Here is a 17,500-nt window from a genome sequence, read left to right as displayed (position 1 = left end):
TTAATCATGTTCAGGCATTTAAACAACTAAATACTCTGGGAGCCGTTACATTTTTGAGAAAACTACGCTTAAATACACTTCTGGGGAAAGAGTTACATTTCAAGTCAACTGGCCATCAGCATCTTTAAAATATTTTAAAATGTACGTGTACTGTGACTCTATATTCAGTATAGGTGATTATTACACTTCAGAAACTGTTACATATCACGCTTTCTATTTATTCAGCTCTGCCTTATTTATACACACTGTGGAATTGCAGTGCTGGGGTTAATGGGTTTATACTGTATAACGACGGTTCAAACACCTTCATTTATTCACACTGGCAAATCTTTAGGCCCTATTTTAACAATCTAAGCTCATGGTCTAAAGCGCACGGCGCAAGTGCACTTAGGGCGTCCGAAGTGTGTTTTGGGTGTAACGTGCAATAAACCAATCAGAGAGTCTCGTCTCCCATTCCCTTAAAACACAGTTGCGCTCGCATGGCGGATTCGCTATTTACATGGAGAAAGAGCTGAGTGTGTGTAATAAGCAGAGTGTGTGTGTGTAATAAGCAGAGTGTGTGTAATAAGCAGAGTGTGTAATAAGCAGAGTGTGTGTAATAAGCAGTGTGTGTGTAATAAGCAGTGTGTGTGTAATAAGCAGAGTGTGTGTGTGTAATAAGCAGAGTGTGTGTGTGTAATAAGCAGAGTGTGTGTGTAATAAGCAGAGTGTGTGTGTAATAAGCAGAGTGTGTGTGTAATAAGCAGAGTGTGTGTGTGTAATAAGCAGAGTGTGTGTGTGTAATAAGCAGAGTGTGTGTGTGTAATAAGCAGAGTGTGTGTAATAAGCAGAGTGTGTGTGTGTAATAAGCAGAGTGTGTGTAAAAAGCAGTGTGTGTGTAATAAGCAGAGTGTGTGTAATAAGCAGTGTGTGTGTAATAAGCAGAGTGTGTGTAATAAGCAGAGTGTGTAATAAGCAGAGTGTGTGTAATAAGCAGTGTGTGTGTAATAAGCAGTGTGTGTGTAATAAGCAGAGTGTGTGTGTGTAATAAGCAGAGTGTGTGTGTGTAATAAGCAGAGTGTGTGTGTAATAAGCAGAGTGTGTGTGTAATAAGCAGAGTGTGTGTGTAATAAGCAGAGTGTGTGTGTGTAATAAGCAGAGTGTGTGTGTGTAATAAGCAGAGTGTGTGTGTGTAATAAGCAGAGTGTGTGTAATAAGCAGAGTGTGTGTGTGTAATAAGCAGAGTGTGTGTAAAAAGCAGTGTGTGTGTAATAAGCAGAGTGTGTGTAATAAGCAGTGTGTGTGTAATAAGCAGAGTGTGTGTAATAAGCAGAGTGTGTAATAAGCAGAGTGTGTGTAATAAGCAGTGTGTGTGTAATAAGCAGTGTGTGTGTAATAAGCAGAGTGTGTGTAATAAGCAGAGTGTGTGTGTGTAATAAGCAGAGTGTGTGTGTAATAAGCAGAGTGTGTGTGTAATAAGCAGAGTGTGTGTGTAATAAGCAGAGTGTGTGTGTGTAATAAGCAGAGTGTGTGTGTGTAATAAGCAGAGTGTGTGTGTGTAATAAGCAGAGTGTGTGTAATAAGCAGAGTGTGTGTGTGTGTAATAAGCAGAGTGTGTGTGTGTAATAAGCAGAGTGTGTGTGTGTAATAAGCAGAGTGTGTGTAATAAGCAGTGTGTGTGTAATAAGCAGAGTGTGTGTAATAAGCAGAGTGTGTAATAAGCAGAGAGTGTGTGTGTAATAAGCAGAGAGTGTGTGTGTAATAAGCAGAGTGTGTGTAATAAACAGAGAGTGTGTGTGTGTAATAAGCAGAGTGTGTGTGTGTAATAAGCAGAGTGTGTGTGTGTAATATGCAGAGTGTGTGTAATAAGCAGAGTGTGTGTGTGTAATAAGCAGAGAGTGTGTGTGTAATAAGCAGAGTGTGTGTGTGTAATAAGCAGAGTGTGTGTGTAATAAGCAGAGTGTGTGTGTAATAAGCAGAGTGTGTGTGTGTAATAAGCAGAGTGTGTGTAATAAGCAGAGTGTGTGTGTGTAATAAGCATAGTGTGTGTGTGTAATAAGCAGAGTGTGTGTGTGTAATATGCAGAGTGTGTGTAATAAGCAGAGAGTGTGTGTGTAATAAGCAGAGTGTGTGTGTGTAATAAGCAGAGAGTGTGTGTGTAATAAGCAGAGAGTGTGTGTGTAATAAGCAGAGTGTGTGTGTGTAATAAGCAGAGAGTGTGTGTGTAATAAGCAGAGAGTGTGTGTGTAATAAGCAGAGTGTGTGTGTGTAATAAGCAGAGTGTGTGTGTGTAATATGCAGAGTGTGTGTAATAAGCAGAGAGTGTGTGTGTAATAAGCAGAGTGTGTGTGTGTAATAAGCAGAGAGTGTGTGTGTAATAAGCAGAGAGTGTGTGTGTAATAAGCAGAGTGTGTGTGTGTAATAAGCAGAGAGTGTGTGTGTAATAAGCAGAGTGTGTGTGTGTAATAAGCAGAGAGTGTGTGTGTAATAAGCAGAGAGTGTGTGTGTAATAAGCAGAGAGTGTGTGTGTAATAAGCAGAGTGTGTGTGTGTAATAAGCAGAGTGTGTGTGTAATAAGCAGTGTGTAATAAGCAGAGTGTGTGTGTAATAAGCAGAGTGTGTGTAATTAGCAGAGTGTGTGTAATAAGCAGAGAGTGTGTGTGTAATAAGCAGAGTGTGTGTAATAAGCAGAGTGTGTGTGTGTAATAATCAGAGTGTGTGTGTGTAATAATCAGAGTGTGTGTAATAAGCAGAGAGTGTGTGTGTAATAAGCAGAGTGTGTGTAATAAGCAGAGTGTGTGTGTGTAATAAGCAGAGTGTGTGTGTGTAATAAGCAGAGTGTGTGTGTGTAATATGCAGAGTGTGTAATAAGCAGAGAGTGTGTGTGTAATAAGCAGAGTGTGTGTGTGTAATAAGCAGAGAGTGTGTGTGTAATAAGCAGAGAGTGTGTGTGTAATAAGCAGAGAGTGTGTGTGTAATAAGCAGAGAGTGTGTGTGTAATAAGCAGAGTGTGTGTGTGTGTAATAAGCAGAGAGTGTGTGTGTAATAAGCAGAGAGTGTGTGTGTAATAAGCAGAGAGTGTGTGTGTAATAAGCAGAGAGTGTGTGTGTAATAAGCAGAGAGTGTGTGTGTAATAAGCAGAGAGTGTGTGTGTAATAAGCAGAGTGTGTGTGTGTAATAAGCAGAGAGTGTGTGTGTAATAAGCAGAGAGTGTGTGTGTAATAAGCAGAGTGTGTGTGTGTAATAAGCAGAGAGTGTGTGTGTAATAAGCAGAGAGTGTGTGTGTAATAAGCAGAGTGTGTGTGTGTAATAAGCAGAGAGTGTGTGTGTAATAAGCAGAGAGTGTGTGTGTAATAAGCAGAGAGTGTGTGTGTAATAAGCAGAGTGTGTGTGTGTAATAAGCAGAGAGTGTGTGTGTAATAAGCAGAGAGTGTGTGTGTAATAAGCAGAGAGTGTGTGTGTAATAAGCAGAGTGTGTGTGTGTGTAATAAGCAGAGAGTGTGTGTGTAATAAGCAGAGAGTGTGTGTGTAATAAGCAGAGTGTGTGTGTGTAATAAGCAGAGTGTGTGTGTGTAATATGCAGAGTGTGTGTAATAAGCAGAGAGTGTGTGTGTAATAAGCAGAGTGTGTGTGTGTAATAAGCAGAGAGTGTGTGTGTAATAAGCAGAGTGTGTGTGTGTAATAAGCAGAGAGTGTGTGTGTAATAAGCAGAGTGTGTGTGTGTAATAAGCAGAGAGTGTGTGTGTAATAAGCAGAGAGTGTGTGTGTAATAAGCAGAGTGTGTGTGTGTGTAATAAGCAGAGAGTGTGTGTGTAATAAGCAGAGAGTGTGTGTGTAATAAGCAGAGAGTGTGTGTGTAATAAGCAGAGTGTGTGTGTGTAATAAGCAGAGTGTGTGTGTAATAAGCAGAGTGTGTGTGTAATAAGCAGAGTGTGTGTGTAATAAGCAGTGTGTAATAAGCAGAGTGTGTGTGTAATAAGCAGAGTGTGTGTAATTAGCAGAGTGTGTGTAATAAGCAGAGTGTGTGTGTGTAATAAGCAGAGTGTGTGTAATAAGCAGAGTGTGTGTGTGTAATAATCAGAGTGTGTGTGTGTAATAATCAGAGTGTGTGTAATAAGCAGAGAGTGTGTGTGTAATAAGCAGAGTGTGTGTAATAAGCAGAGTGTGTGTGTGTAATAAGCAGAGTGTGTGTGTAATAAGCAGAGTGTGTGTGTAATAAGCAGTGTGTAATAATCAGAGTGTGTGTAATAAGCAGAGAGTGTGTGTGTAATTAGCAGAGTGTGTGTAATAAGCAGAGAGTGTGTGTGTAATAAGCAGAGTGTGTGTAATAAGCAGAGTGTGTGTGTGTAATAATCAGAGTGTGTGTGTGTAATAATCAGAGTGTGTGTAATAAGCAGAGAGTGTGTGTGTAATAAGCAGAGTGTGTGTAATAAGCAGAGAGTGTGTGTGTAATAAGCAGAGTGTGTGTAATAAGCAGAGAGTGTGTGTGTAATAAGCAGAGAGTGTGTGTGTAATAAGCAGAGAGTGTGTGTGTAATAAGCAGAGTGTGTGTGTAATAAGCAGAGTGTGTGTAATAAGCAGAGAGTGTGTGTGTAATAAGCAGAGTGTGTGTGCGGCTCAGTCTATTTCAGTTCCTCAAAATAGAAATGCTCCAACAATACACCTGAACACACACTCATTCTCAGACCCGCCGCAGGACGTGAAAATGTAAACTGTGTCAGGCTGAAACTAGCGCTGCATTGCAGAGTGTGTGTGATTTCTAAAGCTTTTCACACTCACACACAAAAAGCAGCAATTCCCCAAAGATTTAAAATGTAACCCTTCAAGCCTCTTTTCATTGCGTTCTTCTGTTAGTCACCATGCGGTTTAAAGTACAGAGTGTTTATGCGGCTGTTTCTCACAAGGCATCTTCCACACTGTCACGGAGAGTTTCCTGTCGCTGCGTCACGTCACATGGGGATTCGCCCTCGTTTCCAACAAAGCAGACAACATGTGCTGCTCCAGTACTGAGCTGAAGCAGAAAACCTGCTCGAACGCAGCGGTCGCCTGTGGCATGAGCGCGCGCGTGTGTGTTTTGTGAATGAGATGACTGTGCTATGTTTATCTCTCCTGTGCTGAAGACTGACATGATGGAGGAGACAAATATAGCTCAGATCTGCCGCTGTCTGGGGAACGCTGAGCATCCGCTGCCTAGCAACCGTCACCATGACAACAGCGGTGGAAAACCCTACTGCGGGTGAGTCAGCGATTCTATCACAGTGTGTGTGTGTGTGTGTATGTGTGTGGTGTTTTTAATTAGATGTTTTTTCATTTCTGCCTCAATATTCCAAGAAGACAAGCTGTTGCATGTAGCAGTGATCAGTCACACACACACACACACACACACTCCAACACTCGCACAAACAAACACAAACACACTCGCAAACACAAACACAAAATAAAATGTTACATTGTTATATTTTAATTTGATTACATTTGAAAAGATTGATGAAATTGTTAGCTAGTAAGATGGTGGACCTACGCCTGGACACGGCCACAACACGATGCAGTCAGCCGGATCTGGGCCGGATCCAGTTCAGATGGTGGACCTGCGTCTTAAAATTTAATGAACCCATTATATAAAATCCAGAAATATTAAAAGAGAATTTAGCAAAAAATAAAATGTAATGTGGGGAAAAAATGAAAACATATTTCATAGGGCCCTACAATATTGAAAGTACACAATGGCAGACTGGTATGAGCTGGACTGGTACAGGAGCTAGATGTGAGTTACTGTAGCGATGAAGCTTTTTCCTGCCGTCAGCATGAAACCATCCGGCGTTTTGAGCGAGTGTTGCCATAGAAACCAATCACTTCTATGTCCAAGGACGTGAAAAGCTCAGGCTTCAGAATTCTGACTTGTCTCATAATTATGGTAATTCTGACATGAGACATGAACACTATACAACTCTAGTGCACTTTCTCACAGTCGTCAGAGACAGCAGCCTTCTGAGGGAACATGATGAGAGATGTCATCAGTATCGTGAATCCTGCAAAGTTTTATATATTTTTTTTTTAAGTGTATGTACATTTATAACACTATAATTTGTATTGTATTACCTTTGCATCACAGGTTACCCGACTGTGACTGTGATGACGACTATGCCGGGTCTACTCTGATGCTGTGTTAGATTTGGGCCAAACTGAGCCCGCATCATAGAGTCACATGATGCTTTCTGTGATGCTGTCTGTGATGCTGTCTGTGATGCTGTCTGTGATGCTGTCTGTGATGCTGTCTATCTAGACGTCTATGGATTTGCAACAGAGCTCAAAACAAAGAAGATATGATCTTACAAATTCATATTTACACTTCCATGCATCAGGCCAACATTGTTATCCACACACACGGTTGCACACACACACACACACACACACACACACACACACACACACACACACACACACACACACACACACACACACACACACACTCATACACAAGCATTCGTCCTGCTGTCACAGGTCTCATACATACACACACACATACACTCTCACACACACGCAGTCGTGCTGCTCCACAGGTCTCACACACACAAATCAGTGTTCACGCTGTGACTCTTGCAGAACACTGATCTGTTCCACTGAGCGGCCGACAGTGAGGTGTTTGATTATTATGATTACACGGCTCTGTGGAATGCTTGATTCTGATTGGTCAATCGCACTGTGAGTTATTCCCAGATATCAGCCGCTGAGAACAGAAACACAAACTCATCCAGGTCACTGAAGTCAGCAGCGCTACACACTCGCTAGCAACGGGTTTTCTTCGCGGAAGTTTTGCGTTTGGTAAGCTAATAAAATATTAAAAGTCAAATCAATATTGTGTGTAGAGTTATTTAATTATGCCATCCAGTATCGTGGACTCGCTCTCTCTTGTTTCATACGAGCGCAGTGGCGGCCATTTTGTAAGTATTGTTTTGTACACTGTTGGATTATAAGATACAGACAGGTACAATTTTAAAACAGTTTAATTAGAAATTAAATATCTCTAATCTCCATAATTATTAATGTGTTGAAATGCTGTGTGATAAGTGTTATGACTGTATACCGTATCTCTTAAATGATGAAACGGTTCTCTCCGCGGAAGCTTTGCGTTTAAAGACCTAATAAAATATTTCAACTCAGATCAATATTTCGTGGCTTATTATTTACTGATGTGGCGAGTATCTGTGTAATAACGGGATAATGTACATCCAGCCGGTTGTTATCTCAGAATAAACCCCCTTCAGGTGTGTGTGTGTGTGTGTGTGTGTGAGAGAGAGAGAGTGAGTGAGTGTGTGTGTGTGTGTGTGTGTGTGTGTGTGTGTGTGTGTGTGTGTGTGTGTGTGTGTGTGTACATTATCTCTTACGTAAAGACCAGATAACTCTGAATGAACGTTCTATTAATGTTACTGGAAGAACGTTTGTTCGTAACTTTGGCAGAACCTTGACAGAGGACGTTTCCTGCTGGCTGGGAGAGTGTGTGTGAACGCAGTGTGTGGATCAGAAAGTCTTCCTCACCACCATGTTGTTCTTGGAGACCCAGCAGTCGAGAGGGAAGTCCTGCAGCATCGGCACCAGGAACTGCAGACACCCGTCCCAGTGACACAGCAGGAGCATCATGCCGATCAGGTTCACGATACGCACCATCGCACTGGCCAGATCATAGGTCATGTGGAAGATCTGCGGGAAACACAAGTCGAGTCACCTTCATTTATACAGCGCTTTTAACAATATGGACTGTTTCAAAGCAGCTTTACAGTGATAATAGGAGATTACAGTAACAGAGATTGTTTTGGCTTTACAGCAGCTCTAGAATAAAGTTATTGTCCAGCTAAAGTTAGTTTTGATTGATTCACTTCCATTGTAAAGATCATTAGTTATTAACTTAGGGCCCGCTAACACACACCGTCCTAACAGAAAACCCTTAACGCGCTTGTTGAAGATTTTATTAGTTAAAAAATAAGTAATTTAGCTATATATTCATACACAATTATTTCCTCTCTGTGTGACTTTGGATCTCCTTTACTCTCTGTGTGACTTTGAATTACCTCTGTGAGTGATTTTTGAGAGGCCTGGAATGTTGTTTGCTGCAGAAAATTCTATTCTAAGAAGTCACGTGGGAAAAGACCTTCACCACAAATAATCTATAGGTTTGTGACCATCTTGGTCGAAAGGCTTGGTATATAAGGTAGAATGTGAAAGACCTCGGGAGCGTGTCTTCTGCAGAGAACGTTAGGCTTTATTTGTTGGAAAATAAAGTCTGTTATTTCTGAAATCCAAGATCTCTGAAGTTATTTCTACAAAGACTGAAAACCACAACACGCTCCAGCCACTATTTCGCACAACAGTGTTTGGTGCTCGAGAAAGCAGACCTTGAAACAGATTCCACGGGGCAAGCATTGAAAAGTTTTGGGGAAAAAAGTTATCTCTGCGCAAACTTTAAAAACGTTTATCTGTGAAAATGCTGATGGCGTGCACATGTGTGTTACGTGTTTAGTCTATAGGTATGTGCGTTCGAATATATATGTGGCAGGAGTGTAGTCTTTCTTTACAAAGTGACCTAAACAAATTACTTCTCTGGTCTTAAATATTTATAATACAGAATTGTTTTGCGCTTCCTCTTAGCCATGTGAACTAGAATCATTTTGACATTTTTTTATCTGTACAGAGGTAAAGGGAAGGGAAGGAGGTCTCACACACACACACACACACACACACACTCTTATCATCACTCTCATACCTAAAAGAAGATCTGCGGGAAACACACACACTCTTATCATCACTCTCCTGCTTAAAATGCTTGACTATAGCAAACATCATGATTATTTTGGTCAATACTGAGATCATGAATATTTGACAATTACTCACTGACTTTTGACTAGGAGTGAGAAATATAAGTTTAATTTCACAATATTGTTGTATTTAATTATGTTTTTGCTGGAAATAAGGATGTTTTGTTACCTATGGAAGCTTGTTTCAGGCATGGAATAAAAAAATGAACAAGGAAATTGGTAATTGTTACTTTTATTTCTCTCAGTTCAATGAAAAAAGTCAGAATTGTGAGATAAAAAGTTGCAATTACTGTAAGATTTTTTTTATTTAATTCCTTGACAGAAACAAGCGTCCATAATTAACATTTCATAACTTTAGATGCAAGTAAAATATCACCATTCTTTATGTCACAGGAACACAAAACAATAGCCAAACTAATGCAAGCAAAAAGATCTCAAGCTTAATTAAGACAAGTGATGACAAAAGAACAAAAAAGTGACGTCCGGCCGAGGAAAAAAGACATGAGCATCTTGGATGACGTGGGGGAGAATAAATTATCGGGAAATTTTAATTCTGATGTGAACTAATTTAAATTTAAAATAACTTGAACCGTTAAAATGGCAAAGATTAAAAACCCATACAAGTATAAACTTTATAACACTAGACAATATAAGAGCATCTCTTTGAAACAGAATAACCGTTTTATCATGATTATCTTGCATTCTGATTCGTTGGAAGCTAAAATGGTAATTGGTAAATGTTCCCATAATACTTGCATATTGATAAAACATTCCCTCAATGTTTTCTCTATACATAAGGTCTTCATAACCTAATGTGAATGTTAGCAAAACGTTGTTTGAACATATTGTTGTTATCTGGGAGTGAGCCTCACCTCCTCCCACTGGTGTATGTACCGGATGAGACGGGACAAACGCAGCAAACGCAGAAGACTCAAGATCTTGGTGAATCGAACGATCCTCAGCGCTCGAGCCGTCCGGTACACCTGCGGGAAACACATTTACACCATCACACAGCATTCACTTATGTACTAGTTTATCCTGGATAAAGTTCAGGTTTAAAAGACTAATATAATTGATCTGACTGCACTGACACTATCAGATGAGAACAGAACTTGATCTGAATAATGACTCTCTCTTCTTCTGGAGAGCTGCTTCACTCCTGAATCTAAGTTTCATCATTAGTTCTGTTATTCTCATGTTTATTACAGTGAAGCTGCTCTGAAACGATCTGTACTGTATAAAGCTGACTCGACTATGGGTCACTTGTTTGTTAAAGGGACCGTTCACCCAAAAATGACCATTCTGTCATCATTTACTCGTTTCATGTCATTCAAACCAGTGAGTTTCTTATGGAAGGTTGTTTCAGCCACAGAAAATAAAATAAAAAGGTAATTGTAATGTTTATCTCACAATTCTATATCTAAGTTTTTAAGTTTATATCTAACTCTAATTCAGGGACAGGCGTTAAGGTGGCTTAATCGTACCTATCAGACCATTACCATTTTGTTTATTTAAACGGGGAATTATCCAAATTAACAGTAAATTATGGAGTGACGCAGGGCTCTGTGTTCGGCCCGTTGCTTTTTTTAATATATAGGCTGCAACTTGGTAATATTAGGTGATATTAAACATGGAATAAGTTTCCACTGTTATGCTGATGATACTCAGTTTTAGATTTCATCACGACCAGATGAAATCTCTAAATTATCCAAGTTGACAGAGTGTGATAAAGATATAAATTATTGGATGACGTACTTTTCTTCTATTAAATTCAGATAAGACGGATGTATTACTTATTGTACCAAAAACCTGTACACGATACCGATATTAATCCGATATTTTTATTTTATTCTATTTTATTCTTGAACTAATACTAGGCCTAATAAAATATATGGAAGCACTTTGCTCGATTAGCAACCTAAAAACATCTCACTCAAATGGAAAACAAATATTTCTCCAGTATATAGTCCACAACAACAGTTGATTATGAAAGACTGCCACCCTTTATTCAAACACTACAAAAAAAAATACAGGCAGGCAGGCTACTTCAGTAGGCTACTTAAAGCTACCAACTAGGGATGCTAACCGATGACCGTTTGACCGATGGTTGACCGTCTCAACGTTAACCGATCAAAGTTGTCGGTAGTCGGTTAAAAAAAAAGAAGTGATCTCTAAATTAGGCTTTTATAGACAGTGGACTAAACGCTACTACAGTTAGCCATCTCATTCCAAGATATTTTTGTGTGAAGTGAACAAATCCCTCACACTCAATTTTTCATAACTCGCCTGTTTGTACTTAATAAACCAATAAAAACATTGGTTTATTAAAACATCGCGAGGTCACAGCGTTTGGGTTTCGCGCGCTCACAAGGTTTGCGAAAAGTAAAGGCTACAGGCTAAAACACTGGAGGTTAGAGCCAGGGCAGACGACAGGATGAAGCGTGCAAAGAAACGTAACGTTAGTGTGTGGGACCATTTCACCAAAAAGAATGACACAGTAAGTTGCAACTTGTGTGATACAGTGCTTAAATACAGTAGTAATACTGTAGAAATACATTACATCTACATTTCAGTGGTAACAGATAAGGTGATGATCATCATCTTTCTTTATTATTGTTAGCACTAACGTTACCTCAAACTAAAGCGGAGTCTCTTCGGAGCTGTCATTTTCTTAAATGAGCCGCTGCAATGTTTCAAATGAGCTTCTAACGCTAGACTAACGCCTTTATTTTCAACGCGATCACCTTGTACCCAAACCATTTCAAAACTAAGGAGCCATTTGTCCTCCGATTACATACAAGCTCCTCGGCGCCGCGTTTGCGGGACTCATGTTTCGCGCTGTAGGGGATTTTAAAAAAGTGACGTGAGTGGAAGCGCGGCGCCGGGGCAGTGTGTGTGTGTGTGTGTGTGTGTGTGTGTGAGCGGGAGGCAGAGAGAGATGCGACAGTTGCAAAATTGCAGGCGCGGCTCGAAATGGCTGTTATTTCAAATAGCGTGGCATATTTTAAACTAATCGGTTAACCGGTTTCAACCAGCTAATGAGGCTCGGTGGTCAGTCAAGAAAATTTTTAGTTTTCGCCATCCCTACTACCAACAGGTTTAAAGTTAATCATTAACAAGCTTTAAAATTACCCATTGATCCGTGTACTTTTGCGTCCATTCGTTTTTCCTTTTTAACCCGTAAAATGAAAAATGAACAGTTAACAATTAACAATTTTTAAAACGGAAAGTTGAACACCAAAATTTTAATTTGAACTGTATGCACACAAAAAGCTGCGCAAAAAAATAAATATTGACATAAGTTATATATAAATAAGTTATTTTCTGTATGACCAGAAATGATAGAGTATTTTAAGTTGTTTCCACTGTTGAAAGGAAAACGGAAGTGTTCGCGCCCGCGCTCCGTGCCATGCAGTGCGCGCTCCACACTCTGCAGAAACCCTTGCTTGGATATGCGTCAAAATCCTGTGTAGCATACAGTTTACAAGCTACGGTAAACTGAGGAGACGGATTGCAAAACCGTGTTTTGTAGTACACCGAAGGTAGTGGGATGGAGTTTCTGTTGTGAGTTTAGGGGGCACGTCAGCCAGAGGTGTGTGTGTGTGTGTGTGTGTGTGTGTGTGTGTGTGTGTGTGTGTGTGTGTGTGTGTGTGTGTGTGTGTGTGTGTGTGTGAGTGAGTGAGACAGACTGCCTGCTGAACAGAGGGTCGCCGAAAGAAGGATCTGAAGTGCCGGTGTTTCGGCTACAAAAACCGCCGAATTGATCCGAAACCAGCCCAATTTTTATCCACTCGCCCAAACCCATTTTTTGCCCGCAAAATAGATTGCAAAACCGCCAAATATGCGCCGCTTAATTGGATGTCGCAGCAAGGGAAATGCTATATTCAAGCATTGTTAGATAGGTATCGGATTATATTTTTTCTCCCCTCCGATCTCCGATCTAGCGTTCTGGGCCAGTATCGGCACGATACCGATGCTGTGGATCGGATCGGGACATCCCTACTTCCAAACATTCTTTCTATCTTCAGTGGAACATAAAAAGATATTTTGAAGAACGTTGGGAACTAAAAAACATCGGACCTTACTGACTTTCACTGTATGGACAACAACACTCAGTTTCCCAAAATATCTTCATTTGTGTTTCACAAAAAAAATAAAGTCATAAGGCTTTGAACGACATGAGGGCGAATAAATGATGACAGAATGATGAATGAATGATGTTTGGGCTGGTATGTCTCTTAAAGAATCCCAGATTTCTGAATGAGCTGCTGCTGTCGATACGTTTCAACCAGGGTTTGAAGTTAACACACGCCAAAGGTGATAAAAATCAGCTGTGGCGAGTAACGCTGTCAAATCACGAGTCAATTTGGCGTGTTACTTATTAAGTTTACTCACTTTGCTGGGGAAGTTCGTGTAGCCAAATGTACCCATGATATATTAAATACATCGTATTCTGCAGAAGCTGCTCAAATCTGGTTTACTTGAACACTAACATCACTACGCTTCAAATAACGACACGCTAATTAATTTGCATTGAAGAAATAGCAAAGATTAAAAAGCATTTGGTTAACAGAAAATACATTGTTATTTTCTAACATCATACGATTTTATGTTCTTTGTACTGTATTGATCTGTCCAACTAAAACACTTTTTTGGTGAAAATATTTAGTAGCCAAATTGGCCGGCGAGTGAAAAAGTTCATTTCAAACCCATGTTTCAACACAAGCTCTTTTTTACAGTGAAAGATTTGAGCTCTAAAGTGTCATGATATCTTACTGAGAGACAGACACACTTTATTCCTCTACCTCGGAGTCCAGTCGAGCTTCCAGGTCCACCATCAGGAAGATATAATCCACCGGGATGGAAGACACGAAGTCCACGAGGAACCAGCTCTTCAGGTAGCGCTGGCGGATGGCCTTCGGGTCCAGCAGGATCTCAGTACTGTCCTCCTTCACGATCCCTGTTCGGAAGTTCAGCACCAGGTCCACCAGGAACAGTGTGTCCGAAACCACGTTGAAGATGATCCACGGAGGCGTGTTCTCGTCCTTGAAGAAGGTGATTCCCACCGGGAGGATGATGAGGTTTCCCACCATCAGCATCAGCATGAGGAGATCCCAGTAAAACCTGCAGACAGACGGTGGAGCGACTCCGTTAACTGCGAATACTCTTCCCTACACTTTAATTAATACCTTTTTCTCTAACTGTGATTTTGTATATGTACATTTCGGAAATACATAACTTAGACACAGTTACCTCTGATAACTGATCACTGTAAATTGTAATGTGGACTCTTTTCTGTAAAGCTGCTGTGAAATGATGTGTATTGTGAAAAGCGCTTTACAAATAAATGTGAATTAAATTGCACTGTCAAAACATCCTGTTCTTCCTCAGTGTTTCTGTCTTGTTTTCCAGCACAAATATCTAAACATTCTTAAATCAAGATACATTTACTGGAGAAACACAATGATTGAAGATAAGAAGCCTTGTTTTCTGGGGGGAAAAAATCAACATTAAGCAAGTTTAAGCTTAAGACAAGAAAAACAATCGGCATCAGAAAAATAAACTTAATTCAAAGTGAACATAATATTATTTTTCTTGACCAAATGGCAAATATTAGTTTCTTGATTTAAGAATGTTTAGATATTTGTGCTGGAAAACAAGACAGAAACACTGAGGAAGAGCCTCATGTTTTGCAGTGTACTATATAATAAAAACAGTATGTGAAAAGAACAGTGTGTCAAAATTTATAGTATTCATAAAACAGTAGGCGAAAAGTGCTCTAAAGTACCTAGTGCTCTATGGTTTCTGTGATGTTTTTTCATGAAAATCTTATTTAGATTTGATTTTTATAATTTTATTTATAATTAAATATTTTACAGCGCTCTAAGAACTCCGATGACCTGATTCTAAAGTGTGTATAACGGTCAGATTAAAGTCGTACTGTAGAGAACATGCTTTCTAAGAGTTGCAAAGGAATTACTTAAAGTCGGCATGAAACTGAAGTTGCACAAGTCTTTTCTTCTCTATTGTGTCGTATATCGAGTGAAACGCTCCTAGAACAAGAACAAATGTGGGCGGGGCTTGATTATGTCTGTGGGGAATTGATTGGATGGTGGTGGTTTGCTATTGGCTGATCTCATGTGAGTAACAGGTTGCTCCGCCCACATCATCAGAGAAGAGAAGAGATGCTGCAAGAGGAACTGATTCTGATTCAAGATTACCAGGAACATGAATTAAACACAATAATTATGTGCACCGATAAATCATTTAGAATTAATACTATAAACTAAGTTTTGATTTCATGGTAACTTTAGTCAAAAGAAGTACCTGATTAGAAAGCATGTGATTTGGGATGCAGCTGAAGGATCTCGTTCATGTTTCAGTCGCTGTCTGTAAGCGTCTGATTATCTCTGTCTGCGGTTATGAGATCAATATTATTGATCATCTCCCTATGAGAGATGCAGTGCTGCATGGAGAGATAATACAGTAATGCAAGAGTCCAGCTGAGAACGTCAGAAATCATCTGTGTCCTGCAATGACATACTAGCGTAAACCAGAACGAGAAATAACAGACGGCTCAAGCTTCCTGATGGAGAAACTGAGACAAGAGAGCAGGTCTGATGCTCAACGTCACACACACACACACACACACACATGCAGGTCTGCGATCGATCAGTAATAATCTGCTCATAATCTGTTTCCCATCATCCCTGACTCTCTCTGCCTCGTTTCTTTATTCATAGTCTCCGTTTAACGTAATTGAAATCGTAGCTGATTGAATTATGCATTATGCATACATTGGATGAATAATGCATCACATTATGAATATTTGATCCATGCACATTTCTGACCGCAGACAGACTAATTGGGCTGATATGCATATTCAGATTTCGTGTAAAGATACCAAAGACATGCTGAAAAAAATTAATACTTGTCTGAGGTTATTTTTAAAAATTCTCATAGCTTTCCTGTAGCTGCAACGCCAAGGTCATGGGTTCGATTTCCGGGGAAAGTGTCTGCCAAATGCATATATGTAAATGTAAAAAAAAAAAAAAAGACATGAATTCTCATAAACATTTTTGTACTATTAATGCTTCACTACATCCCTCTCAACCGACATGTTCTCATCTGTGCCTGTGAGAAGATTTGACATGTTTTTGTGGATGAGATCCTCTCTATTCTGTGCCTTTTTCTTTTATAAAAGACTGATTAATGGAAACATTCTCCTGTCCCACAGATGTCGTCCCTCCACGTCTTCTAAAAGAGGTTTTTTTAAACTATTGGGCCAAGAAACTATTAATAGAAGTTTGACCTCAGGTGTTTTTCCACTGGATTTTAAACCGTTCCAACCATCGATCAAAAAAAAAAAAATGGTTCATGCCAATTTTCATCCACTATCTAAACTCCCTTTTCTTTCTAAAATATTGGAGAACTTTATATGTATATTTTTCAGATTCACATGGAATTTTAGAGGTATTTCATATTTCATATTTTAAAGGTCTTTAACGACCTCTTACAGGTCACAGACTCTGGAGTCTCTCAGGGCTCTGTTCTTGGCCCAATGCCGTTTTCCCTTCATGCGCCCATTAGGGTCCACTTTTAGGAAGCATGGCATTTCATTTCATTGTTATGCAGACGACACACCTTTAAAACTATGTGTATGCGTGTGACGTCACCGTCGGCCGGAGTGACTGCGGTTACACACACACACACTGAGTGGCAGAAACACTGAGTGGCAGGATTGGTTTTCAGTGTGAATGCCGTGAAAAACACACAAAACACATCAAAACGGGAAAGAGTTTTGAGATTGACTGAAAACTAGATTTGACCAGAAATCTGAGGTGTATTTCTACACACGGCTGACGCTACAGAACAGAAGTGAACGAATCGCTGCGATTCACAGAAACAACTGGATCCAGGCAGAGAAAGCTGGATTTGCTGTTTCATTTTGTCAATAAACTGAGTTTTGGAGTAAAATCACATCCTATATATTGTATTGTTATATATTGTATTGACAACTCATCAATTAAATATTTACCATTGTATATTAGGGGTGTGTGTGTACCTGAAGTCGCTGTAGGGGTGTGTGTGTGTGTGTGAGGGAGTGTGTGTGTGTCTGTGTGTGAGAGATCAGACCTGATGGTGATGTGTGTGTGTGTGTGTGTGTGTGTGTGTGTGTGTGTGTGTGTGTGTGTGTGTGTGTGTGTGTGTGTGTGTGTGTGTGTGTGTGTGTGTGTGTGTGTGTGTGAGATCAGACCTGATGGTGATGTGTGTGTGTGTGTGTGTGTGTGTGTGTCTGTGTGTGAGAGATCAGACCTGATGGTGATGTGTGTGTGTCTGTGTGTGAGAGATCAGACCTGATGGTGATGTGTGTGTGTGTGTGTGTGTGTGTGTGTGTGTGTGTGTGTGTGTGTGTGTGTGTGTGTGTGTGTGTGTGTGTGTGTGTGTGTGTGTGTGTGTGTGTGTGACGGAGTGTGAGGGAGTGTGTTCCCGTCAGTGCAGAAACTTGGACTATTAAAGCTTGGATGGCCCTAAATCTTTTACATTTTAATGAGAGACAAACTGAAATTTTGATATTTGGCCCAAATGTTGCTCTCAATGCCCCAATATACAGTAGATCTGGGCTCTCGACTTCCTTACGCAAACCACTGCTAAAATCTGGGTGTAATAATGGACTCAGACTTTAAACCTGATGGAAAAGCCTGTGCTCA

General features: G+C 40.0%; 1 protein-coding gene across 1 annotated transcript in view; it reads right to left on the bottom strand.

Moving 5' to 3' along the window:
• Positions 1-17,500, bottom strand: part of LOC143738051 (uncharacterized) — a 25,770-nt gene that overhangs the window by 5,963 nt on the left and 2,307 nt on the right. The window contains exons 2-4 of the mRNA XM_077229910.1: positions 13,595-13,913; positions 9,662-9,772; positions 7,516-7,677 (exon numbers count right to left, since the gene is read on the bottom strand). Coding sequence (XP_077086025.1) covers positions 7,516-7,677; positions 9,662-9,772; positions 13,595-13,913 — 592 coding nt within the window. The remainder of the gene's footprint in view (positions 1-7,515; positions 7,678-9,661; positions 9,773-13,594; positions 13,914-17,500) is intronic.

The sequence above is a fragment of the Siphateles boraxobius genome, unplaced genomic scaffold (genome assembly GCF_051911475.1).
Source record: "Siphateles boraxobius isolate OS27281-9 unplaced genomic scaffold, OSU_SipBor_1 137, whole genome shotgun sequence".
NCBI lineage: Eukaryota > Metazoa > Chordata > Actinopteri > Cypriniformes > Leuciscidae > Siphateles > Siphateles boraxobius.
This window is presented reverse-complemented; position numbering and strand designations above follow the sequence as displayed.